Source organism: Lutra lutra, chromosome 1, assembly GCF_902655055.1.
Source record: "Lutra lutra chromosome 1, mLutLut1.2, whole genome shotgun sequence".
Lineage (NCBI taxonomy): Eukaryota > Metazoa > Chordata > Mammalia > Carnivora > Mustelidae > Lutra > Lutra lutra.
This window is the reverse complement of record NC_062278.1, coordinates 145,766,820-145,793,023: the sequence shown is the minus strand read 5'-3', so window position 1 is coordinate 145,793,023 and position 26,204 is coordinate 145,766,820. Positions and strand designations below refer to the sequence as shown.

Below are 26,204 nucleotides of genomic sequence, written 5' to 3'. Positions count from 1 at the left end.
GGTTACTTAGTTACATGCATAAGCTTATGACTAAGAGTCCCCTGACTTTTGTCAAGTGAAACCAAGCTGTTAACATTCCCCAAATACAGCTTATTAAATCTAAAAGTAGATTTTCAAGATGGGTTATTATTTATTGGCATGAGTGGAATATTCAGACATAATGTAACAACTCAATTAACTATCATTATGAAGGTTTGTTTGGGGAGAAAGAATAAACATGTCAGAAGAGAAGCGAGATCGGATTTTGTGATCCAAGAACACATGGGTTTCTTTTTCAGTTTTCCTTATTTATACTTTCATTATGGATACTGTTCATTTGTAACTCCTGTGGAGAGCGACCAGCTTCCCTGCTCTGTTTTCCACCAGTTAAATTTGCGTCTGTGCTGGGACATAAAGATCACCAAATAAATATGACGATCTTTATTCATCGAAATACATAGTTCTAGCCCAATTCATAAATTGCAGTACATACTATCATTAACAGCTTATTTTATAGTTGACTTTCATATATACTAAAAGAGTGGACCTGAAGAAGTTAGTGTGTGCTCCTGCGTGGGATACTCTGGTCTTCAGCAGTGCACTGTTTCACTGTAGCACAAGGCTAGAGCATGGCCTTTGCTTCAGGCTGATCAAGTATTTTCATTTGAACCCTGATCTCGATGTGGTCCTGACCAGTGAGCTCGGCTTAGAATACGATTCTGTTGCATATCTGGTCCCGTATTGTTTCAAATCTGCTGGCCACTTGATAGTTGATGAGGTAGACCTTGTTTTAGCACACTTCCTAAGAAAAGAAAGTATCAGGTAAGGATAGATAAGTGGCTTGTGTTTGGGCTTTGAGATAACTCAAAATTGTACAGTTGCACTCTTAAGAGAGAACTGAACCAATGGAAAGGATTATAACATTGAGAGGTCTAAAGGGAGGAGGTGATGGCAGACAGAAATGGCAGAAATGGAACTAGAAAAGGAGAATGTGTTTGTTAAGAATAAGACTAACCTGCAGTCAGAAAGAGGCTCTAAATACATTGGCCTAAATAAGAGGCCTCACAATGCAGTGAGCTGTTTCTCTTCCTGTAATAATCCTAGCGTGAGTGGACCAAGCTGGACCAAGTGGACCAAGTGGTGTTCTCTGTTCCAAGCAATCTTTTGGGGATGTTGGTTCTTTCTCCCTTACTGCTCTGCTACCTCCTAGGCCATTGTCTTCATCCGCATGGTTGAAACTGGAACAGGCATGTTCACATCCAAGGTGAAAGAACAGAGCGTGATGGGGGGAGGGGTTCCCCAGTATTTAGGTCTCAGACACAGGAGTACATGTGTTTCCCCTTATATTCCCTTGGTGAGAACTTAGTGGCAGTCCTTCTCACGGCTGCAAGGGAGGCTGAGAGATGTAATCTCTGACTGGGAAGCCATGTTCCACCCATACTCAAATGCAATGGAGGAATAGGAGAGGAGGTCTGTGGTGGAGAGTTACCAGACTTCCCTTCAAAAAGGTAAGAAAAGAGACCAGAAGGAAATGCAAGCCATTTATAAATGTAATGTCAACTATTCTGAGATAGAATAAATTTCAATTTGCCTAGAAATTTAAAATATAAATAAGCAACTATAAAAATTTTAGTATTCTTATAGAAAAGTAAAGTTTTGAAAAACTTTATATCATATCCTGAGGTATACTTAGGTTAAAGAACGGAACACTTCTTAAACATGGTGAGGAAGACTTCACTCAAGACTATTGCAATAGGAGTCAAATTATTACAACATGGGAGAGAGATTGAATTCAACTCAAAGACAATAGCAACAGCTAGCAATTTACAACCAGGAGGCTGGGTGAAAGGGTGCCTGGATGGAAAATTACTTGGAAGGACTTCATTAGCTATCAAAGATGGGATGATGAGGAACTTGATTGGGATATCAAGAGTGGGGAGATCTTGCTAATCTGGTTTGGCAGGATTCTTGGTAAACCTAGGCAGTCCAAGAATGAAGTCTAGTCAAGAAAAGAGCTCAGAGAAGCGTGACTAAAGTTTGGCCAAGAAGGAAGTCCTTTCCAAGTATTATTATAATGTAAACACTTAGATTACTTCAGTTTCATACTAACCATTTTGGAGAACATAGAAAGACACAAAGTGTGAATAGACATAAACAGTACATAGGAATATTTAAGTAATAGGGATGGGGAGGCAATGGTGTACATATTCAACATAAATTGCTTTATTACAGTTTTCTTCTCTTTGCAATGTGTGTGTAGTGTTGGGATGGGGAGTGCTACATGAATTCCTCAGGTTACTTTGACTTCTACAGTTCTCTGTTTTGGTTAAATTAGGTGATAAAGTACAATCCGTTTTTAATTCTAATTGAGAAGGCTGTATGGGAGATTGCTATTTTCAGATTAGTTTTGTAGGTAGCAAATAATAAGAATCATGATAAAAATCTCAAATCTCAATTAGATGACATCTTGAAATGCTTAATTTTATAGATAAAAATGAATACAATAATTTCTGTGTTGTTTTCAATTATTTTCAGTTATAGTCCCAATTATATTTTCAAGTAATGTGGTGTTTGTTATTTATTTTCTTATAGCTCTATCATCCCAATGTTGTACGCTATTACAAAACATTTCTGGAAAGTAAGTATGAGTTTTCATGATCTTTCTAATTAAGGAAAAGTATCTATATTGTATATTTCTATTTATATTAGAATGTCACAAAATAAACTTAATTCTTTTCTTTTTTCCCAAGTATTTTCTTTATTTGTGGAGGATCTTGTGCATTGCTTATTGATCAGTGAAACAGTGCTATAATAATCAATGACCTACAGATAGTTAAAAAGTACTTAGACTCCTATATGTAAGACACTGCACGAACAAAGCAAAATAATTATTATAGCTCTTTTCTTACACACACACAAAACCATAGTAGGATCAGGAAAGCAGCAAACTAAAGGTTGATAGCTTATATAAGACAAAATGAAAAATTGTTTTCGTTGACTCAGGTGATATTCCCCCCGCCCCAATAAACTGAGAGTGCTACGTCTTTAGATTTATTTTATGTGAAGTTCAGGTAATTACCACCAGGTGGCGATGGAGCCCTGACTGATTCCGCAGACAGGCCCTCTAAGGCACAAGGATCAAAAGGTTGAGATAAGGTATGCCTGGGTGGCTCAGTGGGTTAAAGTCTGTGATTTTGGCTCAGGTCATGATTCCAGGGTCCTGAGATCGAGCCTCGCATCCGGTTCTCTGCTCAGCGGGGAGCCTGCTTCCTCCTCTCTCTCCGCCTGCCTCTCTGCCTACTTGTGATCTCTTGTCTGTCAAATAAATAAATAAAATCTTAAAAAAAAAAAAAAAGGTTGAGATAAAGCCAAACTCCGTAACAGGCTGAAGACCTTTGACCAAAACAATAAAAGTATTAAGAAACCTTAATGATGTGCATCACATATGAAGTTTCAAAGAAAATCATGTGGAGGAAGATTTAAAGAAGTACAAGGCAACGGTTGGGACTTCCTTATTGCCCCTTTGTAAGTGCTATTACCATGCAAACCTATTGCATAGTGTGGCATTTTAAGATTTTACCCATCTCCCTTCCCCTAGGTGACTCAGAGGAACCCAGTGCTGAAACTGTCCAGTAAATCCTGCTCCCTTCATATTAGAATTCTTGATATTAGAATAATTTCTTATAATTTAGTGCATATCCCATTAGAGATCAGGATTGGCTTCAGACTTGCACTAGTGAAGTGACACAACTTAGACTAATTTAAAAACAAAATAAAACTTTTACAAAAAGAGTTGAAAGTGGCTTAAAATACATGAAATATGATAAAATAGATTAGGAAATTATGTGAAATTGAATTAGGGAATTATGGGATTAAGAGTACCCTTACTGTGATGAGCACTGAGTATGGTATAGAACTATGAAATCACTATATTGAACACCTGAAGCTAATATAATACAGTATGTTAATCATGCTTCAATAAAAAAATCAATTAATATAAGAAAGGAAAAAATTAAGCTAGGAGTAAGATTAGTATATACACTGAGTATTTCTTTGAATAATGAACAATTGAAAACAATATGTCTGTCTGTCTTTAGGAGACTAAAGAATGATCCATCTGTGTTGTAGAATACTATGCAGCCAGCAGAAAGAATGGCATGGATCTGTGTGTACTCTTAGGCTAGGCTGCTGAATGAAAAAGGATAAGTGGCGGAACATGTATAGTAAATATTCCACTTTTGTGAATATCGTGTACATATATATTTTATATGCATCCACAGTATCACAAAGGATACATGTCACATGCCATTGTTAATAGTTTCATATTGGTTTGGGAGGAGAAAGTAGCATTTACTTGTTTCTTGACATCCAAAGCAAAGAGATGAATGCAATCAGTTATGGGATTTCCTCTGTCCATAAGATAAACCCAGTAGAAGTCCAGCTTTCTCTGTTCTAGAGGGGCATGACACATTTCTGTGGTGGGTTATGTTTTCACCTGTGTCATTGCAAGAACTTGGCATGATTCCCTTGTAAAATTCTGTGAGGTACATCCATGAGGCTGTCAAACAATAGTTTAAAATGCAATTTTCTGAATTTCTGACATGATTCAAGGGTAAATTTTAAACTTCTGAGAGGAAAGGTGGGTTTACATGTTCTTTAGGAAATGGCTCCATGACTTGGCATCATTTACCTTGTTCTCTTTGGCACCTCCCAACTGTTCCACATCTTGGTGTACATAGAAAATGATATTTGCCAGCGTAAACTTACGCGACAAGGTAGTCCATAGCCAAAAGAGACTGTTGCTGGGCCCCAGGAGCCCCAAGAGCTCCTCACCTCCACTGCCTCCAGGACTGACTGGATCCATATCTTAGCACAGCTCTAACTCTTCAGTGCTGTGCCCTGCACATGTGTTGGGAAGCTCAGATTCTAATTCATAAGTTTTTTTCTAAATATATTAAATTTAAATTTCTATTATGTCTTCCTTGTTTTCCTATAGATGATAGGTTGTATATAGTTATGGAGCTTATAGAAGGGGTCCCTCTTGGAGAGCATTTCAGTTCTTTGAAGGAAAAACAACATCATTTTGTTGAAGAAAGACTATGGAAAATATTTATACAGGTACACTTTTGTTTCCATTAATTTTGTTTTAACAAACAGTAAATTTCTGAGCTGATTTCTTAGGCATGTGTATAGTAGTCATCACTAGTGATATGTATATTGGGGAGAATAAAATTTGTTTTTTATTTGCTCTTTCAAGCTGTGCTTAGCTCTTCGGTACTTACACAAGGAGAAGAGGATTGTGCATAGAGATCTGACACCAAACAACATTATGTTGGGGGACAAAGACAAAGTAACAGTTAGTAAGTATCAGAATCTTAAAATTTTTAATTTAATAATTACTGAATATTATTCAAGAGAGAGTTGTTCAATAGAAGTTTCTATACTTAAGGGGATATTCTCTATCTGCATTGTCCAGTATATGGCTATTGGGCATTTGAATTGTGGCTTGTGTGACTAAGGATGTGAATCTTAAATTCTATCAAATTTTAATTAAGTGAACATCCCTGTGTGACTCATGGCTACTGTATTGGGCCATCCCTAGTGTAGTTCTTGATTGAGTTATATTTTGCCCAAGATAGAGAATAAAGTACTGTTCAATGTTTAAATATTTAATTCCCAGTTCAATGGTGGCTAGGTTTTTTTTCTCTCTATAGAACACCACTTCATCAGCAAAAGCCTTTATGACCACCACGTGAGCACATTGTTTTGAACTATTTTAATATAGTCTGTACCATATGGGTGACAAGTGTACATATCAGGAGCTATGACAAATCTAGGTATTTGTTTATTTCAGCATCAGTTTTTATCAAATTAGGTAGGCCTAATGTTGGCTAAAATTTTACAAGTGAGGAGGTTGTTTTTCCCCTGACAATTGTATAATTCTCAATCATAACTTAAAATTAACTTTCTAGCCTAGATTGATAATTTGTATTCTCTTGTTCTTCTCCACTCATGAACACTTGTGTTACTCTCATGGACTATTAATCGTTCACCAACTATAAGTAGGGATATACATATCTAAATCAGTGGTCTCTAAATATTTTTTGCTCATGACATTCCATCAGTAAAACTTCTTTTTGTAATATACTGCCAATGTATATATGCTTACTTATGAATTCTATAACTGCATCACTATACAGTTATTTAATATAAGTATATAAAGTCCTCAAATAAAATATAAAGGGGTGCACTAAAGAATCAAAATAACGGTTTCAATATTTTTTCCTGTCCTCCAGTGGATTGCCCTAGGCTTTTAGCTTTGGGGACCACTTCCCTAAATGTTATTGATGTGAGAGACACATGGTAACATTTTAAAGCTGATTCTCTTAGTTTTAATAGAATCTAGTTCTTCATGAAGGCAATTCCAAATGTGCACCTTAACCATCACCACGTATCTTCAATAACAACAATTATATTTACTGTCCAGATTTTTCTTTCTTTTTTTTTTTTTTAAAGATTATTTATTTATTTATTTGACAGAGAGAGATCACAAGCAGGCAGAGAGGCAGGCAGAGAGAGAGGAGGAAGCAGGTTCTCCGTTGAGCAGAGAGCCCGATGCGGGGCTCGATCCCAGGACCCTGAGATCATGACCTGAGCCGAAGGCAGCGGCTTAACCCGCTGAGCCACCCAGGCGCCCCTGTCCAGATTTTTATAAGGACATCCTATATTAGTTTAAAATATAAAAAGCAGGGACGCCTGGGTGGCTCAGTTGGTTGGACGACTGCCTTCGGCTCAGGTGATGATCCTGGAGTCCTGGGATCGAGTCCCGCATCGGGCTCCCAGCTCCACGGGGAGTCTGCTTCTCTCTCTGACCTTCTCCTAGCTCATGCTCTCTCTCACTGTCTCTCTCTCAAATAAATAAATAAAATCTTTAAAAAAAATAAAAAGTAAATAAAATAAATAAAATATAAAAAGCAACCCCAAACAGGACCTGGCTAACTTCCAATGCAAAGTTACTTGGAAATATTTCCAGGCCAGGGCAGAAATATAAAATGAGACAAAGTAATTGTGAATCTTCACCTTGGACACAAATTTGCTTAATCATTTGAAATTAATTATAATTTTGTTTGCCATAAACTTTCAGTTTTTTTTCTTTTTATAAATTAGACTTGTGTTTCTTTAAGAATTGTTCCCATTTATATACCTATAGATATTTTGATTTATAAGTTAGTGAGAATTAATAGAAATCAAATTTATTATACCTATGTATTATTAAATATATAGGTATAATATATATTATTATATATATAATATATATATTATTATTAAATAGGATTTAAATAGGATTACTATTAATCCTATTTAAATAGGATTGATTTAATTTTGTTTTGTGTTGATATATGATGCCTTTGATGACTATTCAGGCCATGTTTCTGGGTAATAGCCAACCCTGCATTTTATTTTCTTACTAAGATCAGCTGTAATCATTTCCTTGGTTACATTTAATACATTGAGATTAATCTTTTATTGTAGTAGCTTGATTTCTTTTCTATCTAAGCTTATTAAATTTTATATTTATATTCTGTAATCAGTACTGCACATCAAAATAGTTTACAAAATAAAATAGTGCTAACGAAATAGTGCTTACGAAGAAACACTTACCTCTTTGCAATCTCCAGTTCTCTGTTTTCTGAAAAATTTCATTCTCTTTAGCTTCTTCTGGCATTTGATTTTCCACTGTGATAGTTGAGGATTTAGTTTTCGTATTTCTTCTTCTTCCCCATTTACCATCCTGCCAATATAGTTATTGCACAATTTGGGGTTGAATCAATATTTAATGTTTACATTATTATTACTATATAATTACTGTTTAATGTTGATCACCTTTCCTTTCTCATAGACCTTTTTGTTTTTCTTGGAGTTAATAATTGCCTTCTCTTTTGTTTGTTTTCTTAATTTTCTATGTAGGTATTATTTCTTCTTCCCAAGTCTTCCAAAAAGATTATAAAAGCCCTCTCTGTACTGTTTCCATGTGGCCAAACATGGTGGTTGCTCTCAGTTTTGTTTTCCTGGATACTCCATTCTGGTAGTGGCTTGCTGCAGTGGGATTTGAATTTAGGTCTGCTGTATGGCCATTGTCCTGGAGCTCACATTTGCTTCTTTTCTAACTGGAATCTCTCTTATGTCCTATGGTTTTCCCTTCCTTTTTTCTTTCTTTTTTTCCTTTTTTCTTCCTTCCTTTCTTTCTTTCTTCCTTTCTCTCTCCCTTTCTTCTTTCTCTCTGTCCCCTTCCTTCCTTCCTCCCTTCTAGTTTTCATTTAAATTCCAGTTAGTTAACATACAGTGTAATATTAGTTTCAGGTGTAGAATTTAGTGATTCATCACTTACACACCCTCCTTTTTTAACTCTCCTGTTGTGCTGAAGTGTATCTTCCAGTACTTTCCTTAAAAAGAATGTTCTGGAATGTTCTTAAACTTTTTGGATGCTTGCGTGTCACAAAATATTTTTAGGGGACCTTTGTACTCTGTTGAGTGGGTGTAGTATTCTCAGATGAAAGTCATTATCCTTTCAAATTTGAAGGCATTACTTCAGTCTTCTAGTATCCAGTTTTGCTGTTTGGGAAGCCAATGCTATTTTGATTCCCATTACTTATATATGAGCTCTTTATTTATCTAGAAAATTTTAGGTTGTTCCCTTCATCTGTAGCTTTGGGTGGGTCTCTCCTCATTCAGTGTATTTGGAACTAGGTGTGTACTTCAATATTGGAGGCTTAAAACTTCAGTCTTGTGAAATTTTCCTTCTTATTTCTTCATTATTTTTCTCCCTTCTCCTTTACTTTCTAGAATTCCTATTAGTCTTGGATCTATATGCTAAATAATCTCCTAATTTAAAAGTAATTATTCTCTTAGTTTTCAGTTCTGTCTCTTTGTTCTACTTCAGTTATTTCTTCAACTTAATTTTCTAGTACTTCTATTGAATATTTAATTTTGATTTTTACATATTTTAATTTCCCCTTTTATCTTGTTCTTTATTTCATTTTCATGGAATCCTGATTTTATTCTCTCTCAGGGTAATATAAACTTTTCTCTTCAGCACCCTGCATTGTTTCTGTATCTTCTGGTTCCATCTCCAGCCCACCCTCAATCTCTCTTTCCTAATGGAGACTTTTCTCAAATGTCTTTGATGCTGGGCTGACAAAAGACACTAAATAAACCTTTGGAAGCTCCGTGAGTTCCATCTAAGGCTTCCATCTGTGGACTTCATTAGAGCACAAAGACATTTCTCCTTTGGAAACCCCCAAAATTATTATTCAAACTTTTTCCAGAGAATGCAGCACCAGTACCTTGACTGAGGCAATGTCTATCTGTTGCTGTCATTTAGGGAATGGTATGGACAGAGGGGCCTCGGGGAAGTATGTTCAGTTGATAGATTTTCCTTGAATGCTCATGGGTTCATCCATACTCTGCTTTGTTTCTTTCTGGTCTGTCAGTGTCTTTGGAAAATCTCCCTTTTTCTGCTAGTGGCAGAGGGAACTCAGTTACTGAGTAGTGTTGTGTGTGAATGTAGGGAGGGACCTGTGGACTTGATCTTAACTCTGTCTTTTGAGCTTTTCTTAACTTCACTTCTCCTTGTGTGGTACACTAGGCTCTACAGGGTAATGGGCTCCCTTTTGGCCCTCTTATTCTAAGACACATGGTTTGGGACTTCTGCTTGGTATATTCTCCATCTATTCTCTATCTTATAAAAATTCATTGAAATCCTTATCTCTGTTGTCACCAAGCCCATTTTCATTGTCCTTATGAGTTAGTAATTTCTTAAAGAAAATTTATTTCCCTTCATTTTAGCAAGATTTTGAGAGCTAGAAGACATACACATATGATTAATCTACCTTTTTTTTTTTTTAAGGTTTTATTTATTTGTCAGAGAGAGAGAGCACACAAGCAGGGGGCACAATGGACAAAGGGAGAAGTAGGCTCCCTGCTGAGCAAGAAGAACATTGTGGGACTCAGTTCCAGGACCCTGAGATCATGACCTGAACCCAAAGGCAGACACTTAACTGACTGAGCCACCCATGAGTCCCAGTCAATCTAACTGTTAAACCCAAATGGGCAGGCCAGTTACATTATTAAGTCTATACATTAGATATAACAAAATATCCCACTTTCATTATACTCCCTATCTTTAAAAAAAATAAGTATTTTTGCTTGTACTCAAATTGTGAAGGACTCCTAGAAAAAAAGTTACTTTGTTTACAAGGATAAATAAACTTTTATTTTATTTTTCTCTGTCCTGCCCCTCATCACCATTCTGCCCAGCCTTTTTATTGTTAATATTTATTAGACTCATACTTGAGTGTTACTAACTTAATAATTATTTTCAGCTTTTAAAACTTTTTAGCATTAAATGAGACAATATTTTTCTAGTTTCAAGTAAAGAATCAGTGATATACCTCAGAACAGAATCTTACCTTAATCTAGTTTCTTTCCATTAAAACAGTTACATGGGCAAGATGTTGATGTGCTATTGTCCTTTTCAATGAATATAAAATGATTTTATGACAAAAAAGATAATCCAAAGAGACTTAATATCACTTAAAGACTTAAAGATAGTTTAAATGTAATAGTGATGAAAATATTTTTCACTGTCTATCACTATTGGTATAAATGTTGACTTTAGAGACTTTTATTTTTATGATGGGTGTGGTTAAATTAAAACCTAGCATTAATTTGAAACCAAATATAGAAGATGCCCATATTTTGGGAGGTTGAAATAAAGACATTCATAGAGCCTATAAAAAGAGGCTGGGGTGTGTATGAAATCATGTCACCACAAAGGGGCAGCCTTGTCATATTTTATTTTTCTCTTCTCTTGTGCTAGAAGGCTTATTTACTCCCAGGAAATATACACAGAATTGACAAGTGATGTTTAAGATCCATGAGACAAAATGTACCAAAAATGTAACCAGACAAAAAAGCTTTAGAAAAATCAAAATTTCCCTCTTCTTCTCTTTTTCTTAATGTAGATGAATTAGATGTTTTAAAATTGAGGTTAGTGTGCAATTATTTATAGTAAGCACACTAGCTGGGAATTTGCCTTCATGAGGCAGCAGAGTAGAAAGTACTAACTTTATATTAAATACTAATGTTTAGGTTTGTGTGGTTTTACAAATGGTGTTTAATTTTAATGTCTAAATATATTTCCATTTAAAAGACTGTATATTTTAATGACTTGTTCTGTGAAACATGTCCAGGTCTTGCCTCTGCACTTATTTGCAACCTTGGATGCCACACAAGGGAACAGACCTGACTCAGTAGCACACTAAGCAAAATATAGCCAAGGTCACTTCTAAGTGCTTCAGCAGGTCAAGTAAGACCTACACTGTACTATCCCATTATAGAATGGCTCTGAAGGAGGGGATCTGTTGGAAATGAACTTGCTCACAGACCGACCATTTCACATTTCTTGACCTTTTCAAATACCCACATTTTAAGACAAGCCTCTCATGCTCTCATTTTCTCCCCTGATCCCAAATTTAAAAAAAAAAAAAAAAAAAGAAGAAGAAGAAGAAGAAGAAGAAGGAAAGGAAAAAAAGAAAACATTTGCCCACCCTGGCTTAAAACAGCAAGGTCTCTATCTTAGCTCATACTCTGTGTGTGATGTCGGTCACTAAGGGAGCTGTGCTCAGAGATCCAGGCTGCCTGAAGCTCCTTTACACCTGCTTCAACATTGCGGAGGCAGGAAAGCAAAAGCATGGCAACCATACCTCCACTCTTAAAACTTCTGCCCTGACTTCATGGGTCAAAGCAAGTCAAGTTTAAAAGGGTGAAGATGTGTTCCTCCTCCCCAGAGAATGTAGTCTATCACAACTTTCAGGTGCAGGGGAAAGTGTGATTGACTCTGTCTGTGGGGCCTTCAGGTGAGGAGTTGAGCAGGAAAGAATTCCAGGCATGTGCTACAGCAATACAAAAGGTTAGAGAACCAAAGTGGTACAGTATGCCTAGGCACTAGGGTGATGTTCAATGAGTCAAGACAATAGGGACTTTGGTGGGTGAGGAGCTTGGGCATTGATGTTTATTTAGTCAGAGACTTATCTTTATAAGTTTCTAGACTGGAAATAATGTGATCAGATATGGGATGTGCAGGATATTTGTAATGGCAGGGTAGGGTCACCATAGGGAAAGACTGGAGACAGATCCCCAGTTCAGGAGATGTATCAGTTAAGATCTGTTCAGATGCTAAAAGCCAGAATAACAATGACTTATACTATAAGGACATGTAATGATCTCATAACAAGGGGTCTGGAGGTGGGCAGTTCTAGTGCTGGTTTAACAATTCAAGGAGGTCAGCCATGATCTAGGCATTTCTATCTTTTCCCTCCATTATCCTCAGCAGATTGGCCAGAGCTCCAGGCATCATTACCAGATTCAGACAGGAAGTAGGATGGCAGCTAGGTTAAAAAAAACAAACAAACACAATTCTGTTCTTCAAATGGCTATTTCCTTTTATCATTAAAGAAAATCTTTCAGTCCCATTATATGTCTTACTTTTGTTGGCCAAAGCCAAGTCATGTTACCGCCCCCAGATATAATGGAGACTATCTAGTTGAGCTTTCAGCCTCTATAGTTGGGGCTGATAAAGGGGTGCCTAATGGCTTTTTTTTTTTTAAAGATTTTATTTATTTATTAGACAGAGACACAGTGAGAGAGGGAACACAGGCAGGCAGAGGAAGCACTGAGCCCGATACAGGACGCGATCCCAGGACCCTGGGACCACGACCGGAGCCGAAGGCAGACGCCTAACAACCGAGCCACCCAGGCGCCAATAATGGCTTTTTGAGAGCTAGTCCTCAGTATTTGCTGCCAAAGACCCTTGCAGTTGTCCAGGGAAGATGTAATGTGGGCTTCACCTATGGCAGCAGCAGAAGGATTTCGCAGAAGGATTAGATTCATCAATTAGAGACCCAGAATTTATAAGATTTTGTGCTTAGTTAATGAGGTGTGAGAACAGTGAGAAAGAGTCTGAGTTTGTGAAGATTGTGACACCAGAGAATTGGGTGAGGGGATTTAAGGTGTAAGGGTTTGGACATACTGCTTTAGAAATCTGATCATATCCTTTCCTGGTTAAAGTCCTTTAGGTAGCTCCCTATGACATTCCTTAGGGTGCCCAAACTCTTTCTTCATGATCTCACCTTTGCTCTTTACTCTAGCCTCATGGGACAAATTGCTCCCTCCTGAACAGACCATGCTATGGTCCTATACCTCTGTGACTTCCAACATCGTGTTCTCTCTACCTGGAATGCCCTCTGCTACTCAATTCAAATGCCATTCCTCCAGGTGGCATCTTTGATGGCCACATCTGGGCTCCTTAAGGATAGCAGGCTTGCCTTTCTCAGCACATACGGTAGTTATTTATTGCCATTCCCTCCTTGAGGTAAAGGAAACTGGTTTTCTTGACTTTTTTTTCTCAGAAAGCACTTTATAATATTTATTGACTACATGGATAGATGAATGAATGTATGAACAAATGAACTAAAACATACCCAGGTAGAAATATTTAGAAACCAGTTACAAATGAAAAATGATGATTAGGGAAGATAGTGGGGTTTGAGATCTTGACCTTGACAGTTAAGATTTTATGGGAAGAGTGTTTTAATAAGAGGAAATGAGGATTAAAGTGAAATCAGGTGCATAAATGGGGAAAGTTACAAGCAATTCCCATTGGCATCGCAGCAAATAATGTAACCCAAAGTATGAAAGAATTTACTCTATTGAGTGCCAACAAAGTTTGAGAAATCAAATTAGACCTCTCTTGTATTGCTAGAGTCTTGGCATTTTAATTGTTTTTTAGAGGATTAGTGGATTTTAATTGTCATTGGTTGGTTCAGCTGCGGTTGAGAAATCTATGTCATTACAGGAAAAACGAATTAGTGTTACACTTCTGATAGGGAAGTCAAAGTCCTTCTATGCATATTATCTCATACCCCTCCAAAATCTCCTGGCTAACTAGGCACATAATGAGTCTGTAGCTTTTGTAGGTCTCTTGATCTTTCTTTGAACATGTTGTGTGGTTTACTTCTCATAAACCAGATATAGTATCTTTTTGAGTCTAAGCCAACACAGAGCTTTGAGTGTTCTTAAAAGACTACAGACTATTGAGTCACTCATGTTGCATACCATCGTGTAACATCTGTGTAGTAAGGGTAGCCACACTATTTCTAGAATTTCTCTCAGTCAACAAATTACCTTCATGTCACTAGGAAAGCAAGAATATTTTCTGTCAAGCCCACCGGTTTCCTTATATTGCTATTAAGTCATGTGAAATAGGGAAATAGTCAAATTTAATTTCTAAAAAATTTTCTAAAATTCTCACATTGCCTGTGGGTCATTCTGCAATTCTGAGATTTGAATAGCAGTTGGCTTCCAGGAAAAGATGAGAATGGTAGTCCCAAGAAAGTCCAAGCAGGACATCCTGAAAGTGATGATCTTGACCAGATGATTGTTATACTCTCCTGGTGGGATGGACTCATCTTAATTGACTGCATAAGTGAATAAGGGGGGCTTGGATGTCTACCATCTTAGGAAAAAAATGGAACTTAAATCTTTCCAGTGCTGGGTTTATATGGCCTATAAAAGCACCAAAGGACCAGGATAATAAAATTTGTTTTAGTGTGTGTTTTCATATGGGCATATTGGGTTATGATTTAGTTCTCTGAGGAATTTTTTTTTTTAAGATTTTATTTATTTATCAGAGAGCGAGCACAGGCAGACAGAATGGCACGCAGAGGCAGAGGGAGAAGCAGGCTCCCCGCAGAGCAAGGAGCCCGATGTGGGACTCGATCCCAGGACGCTGGGATCATGACCTGAGCTGAAGGCAGAGGCTTAACCCACTGAGCCACCCAGGCGTCCCCCTCTGAGGAATTTTTAATGTAAAGGGTAGAATCTGATGTGTTCTGGACATGTTATTTTCATTTTGTGAGTTTTCCCAAAGTGTGTTCTTTGAAACAGCATGGTGAGTGGGTGGGAGTGTCTATTTTTACACAGACTAATTCAACAGTGCATGCTACTACACATCCGATCAGTCTGCCCAGCCTCCCAAGTGTACTGAAGCCACTGGAGCCTTTTAAACTCTATAATCATGCCACAAACAGTGTGTGTGTGTGTGTGTATGTGTGTGTGTGTGAGAGAGAGAGAGAGAATGAGAAAGAGCAAGAGCCTGACTTACTGTTTTTATAAGAATCTGATCCTTAGTACTCCTATTTAATATTAGAACCATGTGTTCAAAATTTTCATTCATTATTCCAAGTCATAGTAACCAGAACAAAGCCTACATTGGAAAGTGATTTTAGAAGAGCCCATATTTAGTAAGGACACTGGTTTCCCCTGAGAATCTTGTCTACTGGTAGATGTCCTAGAGTGAAATGATGTTTGTGTATCAAAGATATGGAGTTACCTAGAATTTAGAAAGTACTTTTATATCAGGAGTTGAATTTTTCATCCTACAACTCTTTTTGATAATAATTCTGTCAAAAGAAATCAATCAAATAATGATGCCGTTGAGAAAGGGAAATACTTTACTCTCTCTCATCCAGGGAAAGACCTGCACTGGGGAAGGAAGCTTTGGAAGGGTGTGTGGCACAGTGGAAAAGCTCACACTAGGAATTTGAGTGGCTTTCGGAGGAGGAAGCGCTGAAGAGGCAGGGGTTTGTTGAGCATCTTTCCAAGAACCCCTTATTTCCCCACAGAGCCCTGCCTGGAGAGGATGTTACTGATGATCTTGTCACTGTGGAAGTTGGAAGTTGGCCTTCATTTACTGAGGCAGAAGGAAAGAGCTGAGAGGTAGAGAGATGGGAGAGGTTACAAGATGGATATCTTTCTGAATTAGGCATCAAGTAGATGCCTCTGTCATTGCCTGACACTATAGAGATTTCAACTGATCTTTTCCTGAAATTGTCACAGTCACTCATGGTTTTTATTTTACTCAGAAAAGACATTTTTATCATGGTGAAAATTTTAGCTGTGCTTTGAAGGAAAGGAGGAACCACCCATAGCTACATCTCTTAAGCATTTACTATGGGATGAAAGTTATATGTTCATTACCTCGTCCAATATCTCAGGCACATTCCCATTCTCATAGATAATGAAAAGAGAGAGGTTAGAAAACTTGCTTAAATCACGCAGCTAATAGGTTGACAGTACCAGGGATGAACTACATCTGGCTCTAGTGTTCATCTCTTCATCAACTCTTTTTATAGTATTCCCCCAGAAAGATCAATTCAGGTAAAGAAGACATCCTTGTGGGCATGGGGGCTTCATAATCAAGAACTGTGTTGAATGAATTGGAGGAATCCAATAGTTTTGTTGAGGTGGACATTTTAAGTTGGGCAATATTGACAGGGATCTTTCATCTGAACATGGCCTGCAAGGTCTTGCATCATCTGGCCATGCCCCTCATTGTCTACCCTCCCAACCAAACTGGCCTTTTTTTCAGTTCTTCAATTGACCATGCTCCCTTGATCTTGGGACCTTCCCTCAGTTCCTTAATGGATCATGTTTCCTTGATCACAGGACTTTTGCACATGCAGGTTCCTCTGCTGGATATCTCTTTCCCACTTTCTCTTCTTACCTAGTTAACTCTTGTCCTCTGTTATGTATTCCCTCAATCACCATTTTGTCACAGATTTTCCTGATCTGCTGTGTTTTCTGTGTTACTCTCTCATAGTATTATAGATCTACCTGATTTTTAGCGATCTTACCACATTTATAAATTTATATATGTAATACTTTGTTTAATGTGTATCTCTACCATTGGTCCCTATGGGCTATGTCAATATGGATAGCTTCTGATCTGGTTATGGGAGAAATGGATGAATCAGTGAGTAAAGGGACAGTTTTGAAGGCCTAGGGCAGCTGGAAACTTTATAAACCATAGCAGTCAGGAGACATTCTGGAATTTATATGGGGGCTTGCTGTAATGAAGACAGTGGTTGGTAGGTAATTCCATTGTTAAATACCCTGTGGAATGAATTAGAAAGAAAACTTTTCTAATGAGATGCACCTAGGTTCTTGCAGGAAAAGGGAGGGCCTGAGCTCCTGGCATATTTAAACTATGGTCACAAAATAAAAAGAGTCAGATGTAAGAGGTGAGGAGTTAATGAACATAGGAGCAACAGGGAAGAGGCAGAGATTTCAAGCCCAGAAAACGGGGAAGATGAGATGCCATCTGCTGCTTGGGGTATCCTGGGTGACTGTGAATGATGAACTCAGTCTGGGGTATGAAGGGCCAGGTGCTGCTATAGCTGGGAATGAACTGGCCTGGCTTTGAATTTGGGAGCTACTGACACAGGTGGTGGGTGAAAGTGCCCTATGGAGAGGGATGGAAATACCTTATGACTCCTTGCAAAAGATAAGTTTCATAGGCTCTTTTTGAGAAAACAGAGTAGTTGAGTTATGGATCCGATGTCACATAGATAGTAAATGACAGAGCAAGAATCTAGGCACTCAGAGGCCATACACATTTTCCATCTGAAGGTTGACAGCTATAGGCTGTAGCACAAACAGGCTACAGTTTTAGCATTTCCTATATCATTCATTCTATCCAAGGAGAGATTTTTTTTACTGTTTTTTTTTTTTTAGGCATAATGTGCTATATGTAAAATGTCATCTGTTGTCATTTTGAATTTCTATAATAGCACATGAATGCTTTTATGACCACAGTTTCTGAAATAAATCCTTTTCCTCTGCTCCAAATATGATCATGAATGTAGAAAGAGTAATAGAAATATTACCACTACTACCAAAATCTTCCAAATGGCCAAACAATATTAGCTTTTGTTCTCTTTATGAATACTTTTCAACTACCTGTGTTTTTGTAGACATCCATCTGAGTTTCTGCCATTATCTACATTACATAGAGTGAGTAGAACCCTTGTAAGTACCACTCCTTAGTTTTTGCCTTTCAAAATCAATGGTATTTTTATAAAAACAAGATAATTTCTATGTAGCACTAAGACTAAAAGTTAAAGGATTATTTTAGATTGTAAGTTCATGAAGTCTATGTGTGCAAAAGTTATAATGAGCTCCCAACAATACTGATATGCTATACTATTTCTACTAATTTTCTCCAATACACACAAGGAGGAATGGGAAGATTAAAGCAAGCCGTCTAACTCATGAATAGTCCTTTTTTAAATATTTATTTATTTGAGAGAGAGAGCCTGAGCAGAGGAGTATGGGTAAAGGCAGAGGAAGAGAGAGAATCTCAAGCAGACTTCCTGCTGTTTGTGGAGCCCAATAAGGGCATGGTCCCAGGACTTGGAGATCATGACCTGAGCTAAAATCAAGAGTCGGATGCTTAACCAACTGAGCCACCCAGGTGCCCTTAACTTGTGAATAGTTTTAAAAAATACTTTGTAAAACTTAGCCTTCTACTATTTCTCATTACTGCTACTGAACTGAGAGGGCAGATAGATATATAATTAGATAATTAGATATTTAGATAGATAGATAGATAGATAGATGATAGATAGCTATACATATATATTTGACCCTTGAACAAATGGGTTTGAATTGCACTGGTCCATTTATTCATGGATTTTTTTTTTTCAGTAAATACAGTTCAGGGTTGTAAGTGTATTTTTTCTTCCTTACGATTTTCTTAATATCATTTTTGTCTACTTTATTGTAAGAATACAATACATAATACTCATAATGTACAAAGTATGTTTGTTGGCTGTTTATATTACAAGGCTTCTGGTCCATGGATAACTGTTAGTAGTTAAGTTTTGGGAGAATCCAAGTTATATATGAATTTTTGACTGTGCTGGCCATTAGCACCCCTAACCCTCATATTGTTCAAGGGTCAGCTATGTATCCATATATTTATCAAAAGATATAGCTCTGTCAATATACAGTGATAACACAAAGTATGGTTCTTACATACTAGTTAAGAATGATAAACACTAAATACATAAATGAATATTAAACAAAAACAGACCCCTCGTCACCCTTATGGTCCCATTTTTGCTCCAGCAAGATCAAAGAAACTATCATGAATCAGGAGAAACTAATCACACTGCAAGCACAAGTACACATTGGTGGGAAAGGAACTGCTCCCCAAAAGATGGTTCATAGAACACTAGAGCAGGTGATAAAAAGCTTAAGTTCTCCTTAAAGAAGTTAGGGGCAAACAATATCTCTGGTATTGAAGAAGTGAATGTGTTCACAAACCAAGGAACAGAAATCCACTTTCACAACCTGAAAGTTCGGGAAGCCCTGGTGGTGAACACTGTCTCCATTACAGGCCATACTGAGACAGAGCAGCTGACAGAAATGCTACCCAGTATCTTCAACCAACTTGGTGCAGACAGTCTGACTAGTTTACAAAGACTGGCTGAAGCTCTGCCCACACAGTGTGTGGATGGAAAACCACCCCTTGTTCCCAGAGAGGAGGAGGATGATGAAGTTCCAGATCTTGTGGAGAATTTTGATAAGGCTTCCAAGAATGAAGCAGACCAATGAGCTGAGCCATTTTCTTGAAAAAGATAAAACTTGAGGAAGTTACTGGGAGCTGCTATTTTATATTATGACTTCTTTTCAACATTTTGTTCATGGATAAAATCTAGATCTCTAATATTTTAAGGCCAAGTCCCTTGGACAACCAGCTCTTCTCAGTGTTTGCTTAGACACAATTCATTCTTTGCCGCTAATTTAGCTGACAAAGTCTGGGAATAAAGTTGGAAACAAGGTTAATAAAGTTCTTTTCCTCATAGATGGTTTTATTTTTTATTTCATTGACATTGATTTGTATACAGAAAGCAAAGTTGTTTATAGAAAGCTAATCATGGCATGTAACATGTCCGGTAATCTTTGATGAAATTTGATTAAAGATTTTAAATGATTTTAAATGGCAGTATAATGTAAAAAAAATTAGATAATGAAAGATATGGACCAAATGTAAAAGAAGAGTATTAAAGAAAGGGACAAATATTTATGATAGTATGGTCAAGAAAGACTTCTCTGAAAACCCAGAAATATATGGTCTTCTATACCTGGTAGGAGTTTGGGTTTTATTCTTAGTATTTAATAGAAGTCTTTGTTGAACTTTAACTGTGAGTGGTAGTCTCTGCTCTAGGTTTTCCCAAGATCATTTTGGCTCCGGCATGGAGAATTATGTTTTGGAGGGAGTGATAGCAGCACGAGTCCTGCTGAGGAGGTCTTGTTCGGTAGTCTACGTGAACATGCATGGCGGTTTGGACTAAGGTGGTAGCAGTTGTATTAGTTATTACTATGTAATAAATTGCTGCGAAATTTGGCAGCTGAAGACACCATTTCTGAGGGCCAGGAATCCAGGAGCAGCTTAGCTGAGTGGTTCTGGCTTAGGGTGTCTTAAGAGAATTCAGTGAAGCTGTCAGCTGGGGCTGCATCTGAAGCCTTGACTCAGGGTGAAGGGTGGACACTCACATGGCTGGCAGGGAGGCTCTGGAGTCTGGCTGCAGCTGGGCCTCTCATTAAGAGAATGAAAAGACAAGCTTCAGCCTGGAAGAAAATATTTACAAATCATATACCTGATAAAGAATTTGTACCCAACACTCAATCATAAGAAAACAAAATACCCAATCAAATAATGGGCCACATTTTGAATAGGTATGTCACTAAAAAGATGCACAGATGACAAATAAGTACATGAAAAATGTTCAAAATTATTAGTCATTAGGGAAGTGCAAATTAAAACTATATTGAGCTTTCACTACATACTTACTAGAATGGTTAATTAAAAAACAACAACAACAACAACAACAACTGACAACAGGGACACCTGGCTGGCTCATTTGGTAGACCATGTGACTCTTGCTCTCATGGTCATGAGTTCAAGGCCTACCTTGAGCCTAGAGCTTACTTGAGGGAAAAAAAAAATCCAAAATAAATAAATAAATAGGTACATAAGTAAGTAACTAAATAAATAAATCTGACAATACCATATGCTGGTAGGCATTAGAAGCAACTAGAACTCATACATTTCTGGTGAGAAAGTACTGGAAAATATATTGGTTTGACAGTTTTTAAAAAACTTAACCATACACTTATTGTATTATCCAGTAATCTCACTGCAACAAATTTGTTAAAAAAGAAATTAAAAATTATGTTTGCAAAGATTTGTATACAAGTATCGTACTTACTAGCTTACTTACTTACTTCAACTTGGACCACTAGTACAATCTTGAATAAGAATGGTGAGAGGGAACATTCTTGCCTTGTTTTTTTTTTTCTTTTCTTTTTGTATCCTTCAGTTAATACTGCCTTGTGATAATTTTTAATATCTTATAGGAAATCTTGTCTTTTTATCAAAATTGATGGCTCCTTTTGTTTCTATTTCTATTAAGTATGTTAATTTTATACTTAGTTTGTGAAATTCTACCCAAAATATTTGGAGGCATTTGATTGGAATTACATAAGTTAGTTTAGAAAGAATGGCATCTATGTAATATTGAGAATTCTAATCCATGAACTTGGAGTTTCTTTCCATTAATTTTAGTCTTTAATGACTGTAACAAAATTGTATAATTTTCCCTGCATTGATCTTTCATGTCTTTTATCATATTATTCCTGGATATTTGTTTCTCTGCCATTGTAGTAGTATGTTCCCTTCTCCTCCTCCTTTTTTGTCTCCATCTTCTTCTTCTTTATCTTCTTCAGAAGGAAAAAAAAGTTTTTGCTTTAAGAATTCAGTTATGAACTGCACATTAAACAATTTGTTTATATAGCAATCTCATCAAAGTGTATAGCAATATATTAACAAGCTTGCCACATCTTTTGTTTTCTTTTTTTAATAGATATAATTGACACACGCCATGTTATTACTTTCAGGTGTAAAACATAATAATTTGATGTTTGTATATATAGTAAAATGATCACTACTACAAATCTAGTTGACATCCAGCTTGTTTTGTTTTGTTTTTAAATATTTTTATTTACTTATTTGAGAGAGACAGAGATAGCGACAGAGATAAAGCAGGAGCAGGGTGGAGACAGAGAAGCAAGGAAGCCCAAACGTGGTTCTGAGCAGGGAGCCCTGACGTGGGGCTTGATCCCATGAGATCATGACCTGAGCCGAAGGCAGAGGCCTGATGACTGAGCCACCAAGGCGCCCCATGTTTTTGAACTTGAAAGTAAAATATTCACATTAAGTAGAGAATTAGTTGTAGCTTTTTATAGATGCCTTTTATCCGGTTAAGGAAGTACATACCTATTTATACTTTTATGGAAAGAACAGATGTTGAATTTTGTCAAATTCTTTTCATACATACGATCACATGATTTTCCTTCTTTAATGTGCTGATATGGTGAACTCTACTGGTTGACTTTTAAATGTTGAATTAGCCTTGCATTTCTGGCATAATGGCCCTTATGTATTATCATTTTTATCTATGCCTAGATTTTACTTGCTTATATTTTTTTTGATTCTCTGTGTGTGTGTGTGTGTGTGTGTGTTTTCATGGGGGATTTTGTTCTGTATTTTCTTTTAATGTCTTTGGCTTTGGTCTCAGAGTAATCTTGGCTTTGTTAAATGAGTTTGGAAGTGTTCTCTTCTATTTTCTGGTAGAGTTTGTGCAAAATCGATATTTATTCCTTAAATGTTTGGTAGAATTTGTTATTGAAATGATCTGGGCCTGTTTTTTCTTTGTTGGTAATACTGTGTTTTGATAAGGATTTGGGGCTTTAGAATTAAGTAACCCCAGATTCACATCTTACTGTTAATTTCTCCTTGTAAGACCTTGGGGCAAGTTACTCAATCTCTAAGTAGCCTGAGCCTCAGTTTTCTCATTTATAAAATGGGTGGCTGCGAAGACTGAATAATAAGCATCAGTTGTTCAATCTGTATTACCCTGAGATTATATATGTTAACTTATTCAGATTTTGTTATTGTGTCATACTATTTACTACTATTTATGCTGTTATAATCCTTATTTTAGAGGTCAGAAAACTACTGCAAAGGGAGATTAAATAATTTACTCAGAGTTAATCTGGTCGCACATGATGGAGCCAAGATTTGAACTGAGGCTGGTTCTTGAGTTCTTGCTTTAAGTGCTAAGCTGTACTAACCATGATAACACCTGTCTTTCAGGATTGCTAGCAGTATTCAATTAGGCAATTCATGCAAGTAGCTCAATTTGTGTTATTTCAAAGTTATTTAGTAAATGGGTATTGTTACTAATAATGTGAATTACTGTTAGTTTGAAGTCTAACTACTATGGAATATTTTCAACCTGAAAGACATATTAGTATAGACACATTATTAAATACCTTTATTAAAGTTCACTGCAGGGGCACCCGGGTGGCTAAGTTGGTTAAGCATCTGCCTTCAGCTCACATCATGATCCCAGGGTCCTGGGATAGAGAGCCCCCATGTCAGGCTCCCTGTTCAGTGGGGAGCCTGCTTCTCTCTCTCTCTCTGCATCTCCCCCTGCTTTGCTCTCTCTCTCTCTTTTCTGACAAATAAATAAATAAAATCTTTTTTAAAAAAGGACACTACAATGAAATATTATAAACATTTGGTGCCCTGTACAAAGTGATATTGTGAATACCAAATTTTATTCGGCATAGCACCCTGAATTCTTGTGCTGGTTCAGCACTGTCTTTTTGTGTAGCCCTGCTAATTAAATCTCTCAAAATGTTAGAGGCTATGAAGAATATCTGTTTCCGTCACTTTGACCTAAGTTGTTGAGTGGTTTAAAAAAAAGAAGTATCTAAAGGTGCTTTGAAAGGTACAGCTAGTGCTTGGGCGCCTGGGTGGCTCAGTGGGTTAAGCCTCTGCCTTTGGCTCAGCTCAGGTCATGGTCTCAGGTCTTGGTCTCAGGGTCTTGAGATCGGGCCCTGTATTGAGCTCTTGGCTCAGCAGGGATCCTGCTTTGCTGTCCCCCCGCCCCCACCGCCTGCCTCTCTGCCTACCTGTGATCTCTCTCTTCTCTGTCAAATAAATAAAATAAAATCTTAAAAAAAAAAGTACAGCTAGTGCTCATATTAAATATAAATATTTGGTGTTCTAAGTTGAAAATCACAATTGTTTGTTGATATATATTTTGAGATATTCTCAATATCATTATTTACTGTGATAGTACAGTTAGATGCCATTTAATATCAGATTTTCAGGTCTCTATGGTGGTTATTCAGGCTTACCTTATTTTAGCTTTTTTTTCCCCCCTGTCCAAATGAGGTGATGGCTGGCATATGCAAATATCAGATTCATTTTATTTATTTGAAACTTATAAAGGTAACCTAAAAAGTGGAATCACAAGTTTGATAAGTCCTTTGCCCTACTTTTCAGTCAGCAAAACTTATTTTAGCTTTTTAGTGATAAATCTCATTATTTCAAAATATCTAGCACAGTGGCCTATTGTATGCATGTGATTAATTAAGACTGCGAGTGGTGTGGAAGATTGGCACATGGCACGTTTTGACAGAAGGTTAAAGCTTTCTGTTGTGAACTTTAATAGTTATTGTGCAGAATGTCAAAAGCTAAGGAACCATGATAATAATAACATTGCGTTTTTTTGTGAATTATAGCTGACTTTGGGCTGGCAAAGCAAAAACAAGAGAACAGTAAACTCACGTCTGTTGTTGGAACAATCCTGTATTCCTGGTAAGGACAATTATTTTATGGTTCTCAAACAGCACACCTAACTGTTTGGGGCTTTAGTATCATGTCTTGGCTTGCAAAAGAAAGACGATTTTGGGAAAAGGAGCTTATTTAATGTTTTCCTCAATTAGCCAGATAATACACATGTACACAAGTATACATCATTATGTGTGTTTGAAATAACAACAAGAAATTGTCTTTAGGGTAACTCAGCCCCTCATGGAGACTACTTTCATTACTTATAAATTGAAACGTTCCTTGGCACATAGTAGGTGTGCAATTAATTGTTGTTGAATCTGTGAAGGAACTAACAGACTCGCTACTCACCACGACACTTGGAATATTTTATTGTACCTGCATGGAAAAGGACTATTTTTGTCTCTCTTCCTGTAAACATTCAAGGGCAGGAGAAAGGCTTTTTGTGTACTAATATGTATCCTGGCACCCAGGAGATAATAGGGTCTGAACACATTTTATTGAGTGAATGAATAAATGGTGACATATATACTTAGACCTATGTTTATAAAGTTGGCCGCTTCTTGGTTAAATGGGTGTTTATATTTTGATGAATTGAAACACTTGTAACTTATTTAGCATGCTTTGAGGGTTCCTTTACAATCCATTAATTATTAGGCAGTGAGAATCTTCTTTTGCTGATCACGTATCATTTGTCTGAATCTTTTCAAATTAGCAAGCAGATAGAGTCATCAGTAGACATAACACATTCAGGGAAATATCCTCAAATCTTTTTCAGCAGGTCAAGCCATCTAGACACTTCCATCTTCTTTTTTAATCTACTCTGTTGTTGTGCAGTTAATTCCCAGGGATAGGATTCTGAATAAATCTTCTCAAGGGAGGGTGGAAATTCTCTGTAAGTAACAGTCTCATTTTAAGATTTTATTTATTTATTTGTCATAGAGAGAGAAGCGAGAGTGAGCACAGGCAGACAGAGTGGCAGGCAGAGGCAGAGGGAGAAGCAGGCTCCCTGCCAAGCAAGGAGCCCGATGTGGGACTCGATCCCAGGACGCTGGGATCATGACCTGAGCCGAAGGCAGCTGCTTAACCAACTGAGCCACCCAGGCGTCCCAACAGTCTCATTTTAAAAATGCCTTTCCTACAAGAATATTCAGAATAGTGTCAGGGTTCCTACCACAATTCTGACCCTGTTGGCTAGTTATTCTCTCAAGTAATGACTGCAAATTTAGGACGTTCCCTAATAAACTGAGTGACACGTCCAGTTCCTTTTGGAATTTTCTGTATCTTCATTTTCTGAGTTTGTGAATTGGACAAAAATAAAACAGATATATTTCATGGTCCCTCCCTGCTCTGAGTCTCATACCTCCTGCCTTTTTCTTTAATTGTCCTTTTAGCCATCCCCAAAGTGTTTCCCACCAAATTCTATAATCTTTGTATAATCCTGAACTTCTCTGAGACTATTAATGTAGACATAGGATGCCTGTTCCTGCCTTCTGGAGGCCCAAGCTTTTGATGAGTCTGATGTTCCCCTGTCCTTTGCTCTTTCTTTTGCCTTTGCTTCCTCAAATATTACCTTATTTAATGGAAGAAAGTTCTCTTTATCTACTTTTGTAGG

General features: G+C 37.2%; 1 protein-coding gene across 11 annotated transcripts in view; it reads left to right on the top strand.

Annotated features, from left to right (window-relative positions):
- The window catches only part of NEK10 (NIMA related kinase 10), a 226,355-nt gene that overhangs the window by 69,124 nt on the left and 131,027 nt on the right, over nucleotides 1-26,204 (top strand). For all 11 annotated transcript variants that reach the window (XM_047738527.1, XM_047738536.1, XM_047738554.1 and 8 more), the window contains 4 exons: nucleotides 2,572-2,617; nucleotides 4,976-5,097; nucleotides 5,237-5,339; nucleotides 24,541-24,616. In XM_047738527.1, the coding sequence (XP_047594483.1) occupies nucleotides 2,572-2,617; nucleotides 4,976-5,097; nucleotides 5,237-5,339; nucleotides 24,541-24,616 (347 nt within the window). The remainder of the gene's footprint in view (nucleotides 1-2,571; nucleotides 2,618-4,975; nucleotides 5,098-5,236; nucleotides 5,340-24,540; nucleotides 24,617-26,204) is intronic.